Below are 10684 nucleotides of genomic sequence, written 5' to 3' on the forward strand. Positions count from 1 at the left end.
TTCTACTGAGGTTAAGGTTAGGCTTAACCGTTAGCATCATTTACTTAGGTTACTTTAGGAATACCAGGCCGCGCAGTTCCGCCGGCTTTACACCCGGGGCAAGTTGGTAAAGGGGCGGGTTGTTTGGTATTCGAACAGGAAAGTTATCCGCTGTAAATAGAACATAGAGTATCAGTGGCACATACTATAGTCATCTACTGTACAAAACAAAGCATAACAGACAGTAGGTGTTATCTACTGTCTAAACATTACAAGTAATAGCACCTAGCAGACTTGAAGTTATACAAAGGTATCCTCTACACAGAGCCACGACATAAAACTTTTAAAGGTTAGGGGAAAGATGGAGTCCTGAATAACCCAGTTAAGGTTGGGAAAGGCCTAATATATTTTAGACTATAACAGACAGACGAGACTAGACAGACATATTGGCTCAAATCAATCAGATGGAAAATGCAAATACTCAAACTAAGGCAGGAAAGGGACAGGGCATACCTATCAGAGGAGCTTAAAATGCTGCCTGGTGAGGTGCCTTCTTTTGGATGATTCTTTTATTTCATTTTATGTTTTATCCCACGATTTTGTAACCCATTTTTCACACCCTTTGGTGTGGTTAGGACTTAAGAGTATCGTTCTCAGGGTACTTGGACATCCAACAATTCTGTGGGGAGTAATAACATCACAATATTTTAAAGATGGGAGTTGAAAAGCTCAGAAATTACTGGAGTGTATTTGACTTTAGTACTAGTCAGTGACAATATGTATTTAATGAAAACAAACAGTTCCTATTAGATCAAATATTACATTTGGACTTCAACCTTACAGTCTATGACTTCAACGTATAGGTTCCATCTTTGTCAAGACAACTTTGGGCACTTTCCCCCCCCCAATGTGCTCTGTGTGCTCTTGGTCACATGTTTCTATGTATGGTTCTAGAGACTGCTGCATGGCTTGCGCCTCTAAATGTTCTTTCGCGGCCTTCGCTCTGCGCTTCGCGACGTGCTGTCTCTGCAACGCTCGGCGTTGCTGCTTGTCCTCTTCCGTTTCCTGCGCCCGTCGCTGTGCCACGGCTTGTCTGTTTGCAGCTCTGCGACGGTTTGCAGCTTCTGTCGTTTCTTCTTCCGTGTGCTCGTGGTCACACGTTTCCGTGTATGGTTGTAGAGACTGCTGCATGGCTTGCAGGTCTAAATGTTTCGCGGCCTTCGCTCTGCGCTTCGCGACGTGCTGTCTCTGCAACGCTCTGCGCTGCTGCTTGTCCTCTTCCGTTTCCTGCGCCCGTCGCTGCGCCACGGCTTGTCTCTGCGTAGCTCTGCGACGGTTTACAGCTTCCGCGTGCTCTTGGTCACATGTTTCCGTGTATGGTTCTAGATACTGCTCTACGGCTTGCGCCTCTAAATGTTGTTTCACGGCCTTCGCTCTGCGCTTCGCGACGTGCTGTCTCTGCAACTCTCGTCGTCGCTGCTTGTCCTCTTCCGTTTCCTGCGCTCTCCGCTGTGCCACGGCTTGTCTGTGTGCAGCCCGGCGACGGTTTGCATGCTCTGTCGTTTCTTCCATGCGAGCTTGACGCTTTCTATCTCTTTCTTGTTTTCTGCGCGTTTCAGGATTTGATTTGCGGCGAGGAGCCATAGTGACAGTAAAGGAAGTGCCTCTTCAGCAAAATTGTTGTTCCTGTGGTCTGGGTACAATGAGAGTAGATACAAGGCGACACACATTAGGCAAAGTGGGTAATGGTATACAGGCCTATATAGTATAGGGGAAATTCAGGCAGTACAGGAACACAGGACAGATGCAGAAAAACATACATTTGATCTTTACCAATACAACTGCTGCTATCAATAATAATAATAATAAGTTAAGGGGATCTGGAAAAAAATAAAATAAAGAGTACCAGAGGCCAGGAGATAGATGGCACAGGGTGATGCCATGGCAACTTGCCAAAAATATTGTTTAATTTAAGTGTACGTGTTAAGCGTCAAATGGGGAAGGCTCTGATAATGAAGACTAGTAATACCTCAGACAAGCCACCAAATGATAATAAAGAGAAGAAAGTAACTGCATAATGAGTCTGACCAACCTGTCACAACTTTTCCTATCTCTGGAGACTAAAACTAAGAACTGGGCACTGGCAGTCATGGCACTACACTGAGCAGTGGGACAGAGTTTCTAGACTCAAATGTCAAGGATGAAGGATCCTCACATTATTTGAATGAACTTAAACAATGACATCCCCAGCTCTGGTCCATAGCCTGCAATGCAGGGCAGAATCAAAGCAGTAAGGCTATGGACCAGAGGAGACATCTCCCAACATTGATAAAGCCTAACTGTGATTTAGCCTTCTTATATGAATGATTGATCGATTGAAGTATTTATTAACAGGAATTACAGTACATTTCAAGTTAACTGTGACTGAGTGGACGACACGACACCATAAAGCATTACACTTGTTTACAAGAGGGTCCCGCTTGTTCAATGAATTAACCATAATCCCGTCCGGGTGGTTTACCGGCTTTTATGATACAATTATGACGAATAGATAAATCTATGGCCTATTGGGTTCAAACATGGTTGACTTACCACCGTTCGTGCGATTGTTCAGTGTTCACTGAAGCCCGGATAACTGAAACAATATCCTGACTGGGTTTATCTTGACAAATTTTGCTTCGTTGTCTACAGGCCTCAATCTGAACGACTAACGCATTTATTGGCAATTTTCTTTGTCAACATATTGATTTCAGTTGTGTCGTGATCGATCACTATGCTGCAGCCGTTGCGCGCTTGGATGACGTCATCCAAAATAGCCACCCGAGCATGAAAAATGTATGGCTAAGTTCTAACGCCCTCTTGTGGCCCATTAATGTAATTAACGTTGCTTACATTGTTGAAGTTTGACCTTTTTTGTACGTCCGTCGACCTTGTATTCGGTGAAAAATGAAAACATTTAATCTCCATTGTTATTTATATCACGTATGTGCTATTCTTTCAGGGGCAACACGTACTGGGTAGACATATTATTATAACGTAAAATTAGCGTAAAGCCCTAGCTGCCCCCCTACACAAGATGATCACCACGGTCTGGTCTAGATTTGACCAGAGCCTGGATTTGACCTGCGGTGGAAAGCCTGACGTTGACGTTGACCCGTCAAAAGAAAACTACATTGCCCATAACAGGATATTACTCTACTCAGCCGGCGAGCCGCACATGCGCATTAAGTTCGTCAGTTCGACCCCGCAGACAGCTGTAGGAGAAAATGGCAGCACACGTACTAGGACAGCAGGTAAGATATTCAATGATTTTTGTCAATTCTTTGTGTAAAATGACCCCTACTCATCAATGCCAATGGCAAATATTGCTTTTGATGTAGAACGCACTTTGCATATCGGGATAGGATGCTAAATATTATTAAGATGTCTACGGGGCCTTGCGCTTGAATGTCAGCTAATGTGCTTAGCTAACAGCTAGGTGTATGATTCTGCTCTAGTTCTAGGTCATATTGAATCACTTGAATCACACACACATGTTGTCTTCCAGATCCGTCAGTTCAGCTCGTCTGCGATCAGACATGCCGCTCTGGTTAGAGTAAGTATTAAACCTAGTAAAAAAATATATAATCCCAACTCCCAGGCCTAGACCAAAAATAATGTATTGTTTTTGTCAGTATAAAATGGATGGGACAACTCTTTTCTCCATGCTTGACTTTACAAATGTCTCCCTTTAGCCTCCTATCATGGTTTATGGAGTGGAGGGCCGCTATGCCACTGCTCTGTACTCTGCTGCCAGCAAGCAGAAACAACTGGAGCAGGTGGAGCAAGAATTGATCAAAGTTTCTGTAAGTCATGGGTTAGGAGAAACAACTGTACAATATTTTAGAAAAATATCATCACATTACTTTAGATTAGAATATTGTATGAAAAATTAATATAGCTTCAGATTCTATGATTATTGTATATATTTGGTTAATTTTGTATAATTGCTACTTTATTTGTATTGTTTTGTTACCTTTTTTGTTTCTACAATGCTGAGCTCAAGTATGACTAAAGCTACACCATATTGTTGTACATACTACATGCTACCCCCCAATGTATGTTTTACCAGTGGTGGCCGAACGGTTTGCGGAGCGGTCTTGATATCGGAAGGTCGCTAGTTCGTATCCCCGGACCGGCACGTTAAAATTACCACCGCTGAAGTGCCCTTGGACAAGGCATTGAACCTCTACCATGATATGTTTATGAGCAGGGCCTGGCTGTAAACAAGTTCTTGAGCTTAGTCCAGTTACCCTGGGAAAACATAGTACCTTTCCTTTACCTGGTAGCTGTAATAGACGACCATCAATGGTAGTCTGTTTTTAGTTTTTTTTTGCACACACAATAGGTGCACGTTATACAGTAACTCAATGAAGTGCACTGTTCACAACAAAGCCAGGTGCAGAACACCCTAAAAATGAATTTAAAACTGCACTGCAGAAGTTTTACAAAGAAAATAAGCTCGTGTCTGCATAGACATTAATTGCATAGTGGCGTTGAATAAAGCCATTTTGCCCGGAATTATTGCGCAAACAGCCTTGCATTCCCGTGTGTGTTGCTATCATGAAATGTCTTATGGTACTGTAACATTATGGTACTGTAACATTGCACATGCATTACAGCTAGATGTGTCAGCCTCTTCTGCATCGTCACATTTTGAAATAAATATTGGCTGTCGCAGCCAGGGAGGTACGGAGTCACATTGAACATTCAATTAAAATTAAACGTTCTTGAACAGCACCCTCATTTGTGGATGCAATGCTGGCAGAAATCTGCTAACCTCATTGGCAAAGTTGAATTTTTTCCAACTGAAGTCATATGTCAACTGAAGTCATATGTTGATCTGTTTATGGAGGTGAATCTCATTCAGTGGCAAAACAAATGGATTCACAGGGATAATTTTGTTTTGGCAGTTTGTTATCCTGTCTGGAGTGTGTGGTAATTACTGGATACAGAAGGCAGACTCAACTGTTTAAAATTGATGTCTCCACTGTGCATCTCTTTGTTTAATTATTTTGCGTTACATGGGCATCTAAACTTCTAAAGTATTATTCAGACCTTGATTCCACTTGGCTTGTTCCCTCAGACCATCATCAAGGACCCCAAGATTTCCAGAATTGTCATGGACCCCCTTGTGAAACGTAACCTCAAAAAGCAGACAGTCGGTGATGCTCTTACCAAGGCTAAGGTCTCACAAACCACCATCAACTTCATCAGTAAGTTAAATTAGTTGTTTGTAGCCTAGCCCTATATGGGAAAATCATCCGTTGACCAAACATTTCATTCAGATTTTGCATCTCTATTGAAATCTCCACCACCTTTTGGGTTGGGGATCATAATTGTTATTATATTGATGATACTTAAGTCACCATTGATTTTCTATTACTTGGTTTAAAGATGAGAACAATAAATGAACAGAGCTGTATTGCATTCTAGCTAACCAAAAGGCTCAAGTGTATCAGAAATGTATTACTGACAAAATGCAAGAACATGGTTTTTTGGAAAAGAATATTTTTGAATTGATAAACTTTATTGTTGTCCAGATGTTTTGTCTGACAATGGCAGACTGCCAATAACTGCTAACGTGATCGCTGCCTTTGGGAAGATGATGAGTGCTCACCGTGGAGAGGTCCTCTGTTCTGTCACCACCGCTCATGTAAGAACCACTCAACATGCATGTGCACGGCACACCCTCATTTTCATGCTGCTCAACTGATATCGTTGCTGTCAGACAGTAACCTTGTAACTTTTTTTTTGCACAAACGTTGTGGACCACCAAGTGTCACTGTTGCGCAGCCTTACACACACACTCACACTATATGTATACGTGTGTGTGTATATATATATATATATATATATAGAGAGAGAGAGAGAGATGATTTCGTGTGTGACGGTACAGTAGAGGGACCCCCACATGGTAACTGTCATTTCTCAACCATTTTGGACGTTGGACAGCTCCGTAAGGGAGTGGTTGCACCACCAAAAATGTCGGTCATATTGGGGCTTAATTAGTTGAGCCCTATTTTATACTTCGATTTATGATGGTGTTGCATCATGGTGTTTTTTGTTCTTTCATCTAAAGGCATGTCCGAAATAGCAGTGATGTAAATAGGTTTTCAATGTAATGAGTCCCAGAATGCAGGGATGGTCTTTTAGATGAGTCCCAGGGACATTTGATGAGTCCCACTTCAACAACGTTAGGAGTCATATTTTGCCATTTTTACAATTTGCAGCATTTAACTCCCATTTCATTTTATATGGTTATAATGTGGTTATATTCATGTAGAAAACGGAAGAATAAATGATTATAATTAAAGCTAGCTAAATAAACTAGAATTAAAAAAAAACAGTACAGTAGTGCATCCTGTGGATGCAGAGGTCTTTTTTTATTAACTTAACTATAAACTGCGTTTTGGGATGCAAAATGCACCCCATTTTAATCTCTGAGTAAGTAGTAATAGAAGTTTAGTTATCCATCAACTGTTCCTCAATGTCATGTAATACTCACAAAGTTCTAAAGCACTTAATGTAATACATGCCTTTTCACATTACACACACACTCCTACGTTCCTACCATGATGTTTAAAAAGGTGTTTGTTTGCACATCTGTTGTAATATTGTTCACCAGTAACTTTGACTTTAGTGAAACATTTGCTTCCATTTCAGCCTTTGGATGAAGCCAACCTTGCTGAGCTGAAAGTTGCCCTCCAGGGTTTCGTTAAGAAGAATGAAACTATCGAGCTGGAAACAAAGGTAGACATTTTGTCCAGAGATCCCTTCTTAAGAGAGTCTGACTTAGTGTAATAATAGTAATTGGTCAAATTTGATTGTATGAATTGGCAGAAAAGTTATGTTATTGTATGTGGACGTTTTTTGTTTATTCTCAATTATACAAAGCATTTTTTGCTACATTCTATGAAAGGTGCTGTAAATGTACTTTATAATAATAATTATTGAATATTTATCTTCCCTCCTTACAGTCTGACCCCGCCATTCTTGGTGGAATGATCATCAGTATTGGAGACAAGTATGTGGACATGTCCACCAAAACGAAGATTCAGAAACTGACCAAGCTCATCAAGGAAACCTAAGTCCTGTGGACTGAACCGTGGACCGCCTAGAAAGCGAACATGGGGGGGAAATGCTTATAAATTGTACATTGCTACCGGTTCCAACACTGCTATTTCTGCAAAGCCAGTGTCTATTGTCGAGTTGTTCTTGATGTAATAAAAACTTCTAAAAGCGGTACACTGTTTTGTGTTTGACAGCAATTTCATTGACACAATATTTGTATTATAGCCTATATATCAAGATTCTATTTACAATTTAGGCATTTATGATCCTATATTTAGTCTTAGTGTCTACTGTCTACTAGGTTAAATATCTTGGGAGCCCAACATTTTTGACTGTTCTTTGTTATCACATTGATGTATTGCTTTGTTAGAACACACAAAAGCTGAGTATTTGTCACCGTATTGACAGTAACACGTGGATTGAATGGAAACATTTTCCAGAGCAAGCAGAAGAGTTGTAGCACTTCTACAACGCCATGGGGCGCATGCGCGAGCTGTACATCTATTTTATTACTTTTTTTTTTCCTCAAACAAAATGGCTGCCTCTATCATCTCAACCTCTGCTCAAAAGAAATAAAAAAGCATGAAATAACCATCGCAAGTCGCAATCCTGATGCAAGACGGCATTCATGGACACTGGGGCGTAGGTTTGCATGCATCCTTTTACAGATGTTATGGCTGTCAAACGCCAAAAATGTATCTGATCCGAATTTAACCCTTTCAATTCCATGTTCCGCCTACAAATGAGGTACGTCCTTATAATTTGCATTGTTTAAATATTTGAACATTGTGTATATATAACAACCGAGAATATGTATATATTTCCAATAGTAATAATTCTGTGTACGTACGGGTAACGAACGCGTCTCTGCATCCTTTTGTCTTGGCAATGCATTTTGTCTCTTCAGCGGAGATGCTCAGCTTTACCAAATCAAAAGTAGACTATTAAAAAACAGAAGGTTTTATTCTGTTTGCGTCTCCGTTTAAATATAGATAGCTCTACATGTAATGTTCACTATTGCTCCCCCCACACACACCACCACCACACCATCAACTATTTACGTTTGTATTTGTCTTTCTCTCCTTTGTACCAACAGAAAATGATGCACCAAGTGACCAGTGGCGGTAATGACTATTGCATGAGCGGACTGTCAGAAGATTGTCAGCACTCTGCCAGTCACTTTGACTTATGTACCACGCAGGCCAACAAATTCTACCCTTCACCAAGCCCTGCTTTGCAGCTGTCCCTTTCAAGCTTGCACCCTTTGCCACAGGGCTTACACAAGCCCGTGGCATGTCAAATGCAGGACACCCCAAATGATTTCCAGCCCCAAACTGTGAGAAATAGAAGCACCGAGGCACCAGCTGGGTCTGATGGCTCCAAGAAGAAGAAAGGTATTGTGAAATCAGGCAGGCGAGGGAGACCAGCGGGGACCACAAAGTTAGCTGGGTACCGTACGAGTACTGGACGTCCATTGGGGACCACTAAGGCTGCAGGGTTCAAAACCAGTCCAGGAAGGCCGCTTGGCACCACCAAAGCAGCAGGGTATAAGGTCAGTCCCGGGAGGCCACCTGGCAGCATAAAAAGCCTTGCTCGGCTTAAGAAGTTGCAGCAGTATGGCAGCTGTGAGGGTACAAAGAAACTGGACTTCAGCAATCCAACTGTCTTGAATTGCAGTGGTTCCAAGAAACTGGACTACACTAGCTGTGATGTTACACCACCCTTGACCTTCCCTTACACCATGATGCAGAAAAGAGACCTATGTGAGCCCAGCAACAAAGTAGATGGCAACAATGAGTAGCTAGCAGCTTGCTCACTTTCCACTGCTTTAAACACATCTGTCAAGAGTTTGTTCAGTGGAATGCTTCTCTCTGAAGGCGTGAGAGGAAAAACTTCATGACTTAAGTAGTCCGTGAATGACTTACCGTTGTACAGTGTGGATATTCTCCTCGTCTCATCGTTTTACAATAATCACTCCTCTGAAGTATGTTATCCTGTTTAACAGAGATGCATGCATAATAGCCTAGGCATACAATGTATTCATCATAGAGAAAGGATGCTTTTCTTAATATTTTTGTTTTGGGATTTGAGTCATTATATTTGTTATTGTGCTTTATTAATACTATACACTATACTCTGTTGTCTTGTTCTCATATTTTCTACTTTCATAAAGAAAAGAAAACAAAAAAAAAACATTTTAATAGGAACATTTGCAAAGCTATTTCTTCAAAGTATGTGGAGTTCTTGTTTGTGTTGTCTTAGTGTGATATGTTTCCCTTTTCTTTCTACAATACAGTATCATAAAGGAATCGGATTTATTCACTTGAATTTAAAAAGTCAACACATAATGGGTATCCATTTGAATTATACACTTTGTGAATATGGTTTTGGACTATGTGTATCTCTTTGTTCCATCCAGCTATCACTTGATAATCAATGCAGATTAAAATGTATGTTGTTATGCTGTTAAGTAATAACGAGCCAACACAAATGCTTGGACTATGTATTAAAAGCTAATGTGATGTGTCAAACCAAAATAAAGGAAATAAATTGTGACTTACTATACTATAAGGAGTATAAGGACATTATAGGCTAGTCCTTACTTCTGGTGTATTTGATTAATGTAGCCTACTGTAAGTACAGTCATTAGCACGAAGCATGCAATTCTTGAAGTAGACACAAGGGGTCTCATGTCCCCAGACAATAGTAATACCTTCATTTTTTTAAATCGTATAAATGATGTATTGTGTGAGTGTACGTTACGCTTTTACATTATATAATGGACCTATATCGTGTTTTGAAAAAGTAGAGGAAAAGGGTAAGGTGAACACACCAAGCAAATGATCCTTTATGTAGGCCTATGTTTGGGGTGGGGGTTAAGTATCTGTTCATGGTTACTCCGTCAGTCTCATGCGGTCACCGTCAGCCTGCCAGAAAGCTTATGAAAAATCTGTAACCACCGTATCAAAAATGTACCCGAGGCCGAGCAGTTCAGTTCTGTAGCACAGAAAGGTAAGTATTCGATGGGATCAATGCCCCTGGCCGGGCTTTGTGTGATGATCCACCGGCCGGGGACTGGCCCACTGCAGGAGGCAGCGTGTCTTATTGTATGTCGTGGCGACATGCGCATTTTGGAGATAAATCAGTTTTCATAGTCATAATGCCCATATTATACACTCATAGAACCCAGCACGAGAACATAATAGGCCAGGGTCATTATTTGAAAGTAGTAGAATTCGCAACACTGACACGTTTATTGCCGGTGACTCTTTTTTCCTTTTCCTGTAGAGCACCTAGCGGCCTAGATTTCCTCATGTCAAGAATCTTCTCCAGACAGAGCAGAGGCAACAACATGGCGCACGAAGTTTCATTACACAGCACACAGGCCGTGTTTCCCCCTACGCGCCCAGGCCTCATGTAGCCTATATACTGCGCCGCGCGAAGGTGTCGCTCGCCGAAAGAAAATAACAGATCATCAAAGTTAACATGTCGCATCCGCGACGCGTTGTTAATCTTAATCTGTCCCTTTTCAGCAAGCGACACAATGAAACACACACCAGATCCCGAGCCAATTTTGAGAATCCGCGGCCTT

General features: G+C 41.3%; 2 protein-coding genes across 3 annotated transcripts; both read left to right on the forward strand.

Moving 5' to 3' along the window:
* The first annotated feature begins 3171 nt into the window (after window positions 1-3171).
* On the forward strand, window positions 3172-7263 carry LOC308322509 (ATP synthase subunit O, mitochondrial-like). The gene is made up of 7 exons (XM_080773801.1): window positions 3172-3272; window positions 3527-3574; window positions 3714-3824; window positions 5105-5234; window positions 5562-5674; window positions 6685-6771; window positions 6999-7263. Exons 1-7 carry the CDS (start codon window positions 3246-3248, stop codon window positions 7107-7109), a joined length of 627 nt encoding a protein of 208 aa, XP_080629927.1. The 5' UTR covers window positions 3172-3245; the 3' UTR covers window positions 7110-7263.
* Window positions 7264-7620: 357 nt separating this feature from the next.
* On the forward strand, window positions 7621-9648 carry LOC308322467 (uncharacterized protein). 2 transcript variants are annotated; one of them, XM_080773744.1, is made up of 2 exons: window positions 7621-7734; window positions 8189-9648. In XM_080773744.1, the coding sequence occupies exons 1-2, from the start codon at window positions 7705-7707 to the stop codon at window positions 8891-8893; spliced, it is 735 nt and encodes a 244-aa protein (XP_080629870.1). In that variant the 5' UTR covers window positions 7621-7704; the 3' UTR covers window positions 8894-9648. The 2 variants fall into 2 exon arrangements, with proteins under 2 accessions (XP_080629870.1, XP_080629871.1); XM_080773745.1 differs by having other exon boundaries at window positions 7627-7839.
* The last annotated feature ends 1036 nt before the right edge of the window (window positions 9649-10684 follow it).

This window comes from Protomyctophum bolini (assembly GCF_963924005.1).
Source record: "Protomyctophum bolini genome assembly, chromosome: 10".
Taxonomy (NCBI): Eukaryota; Metazoa; Chordata; class Actinopteri; order Myctophiformes; family Myctophidae; genus Protomyctophum; species Protomyctophum bolini.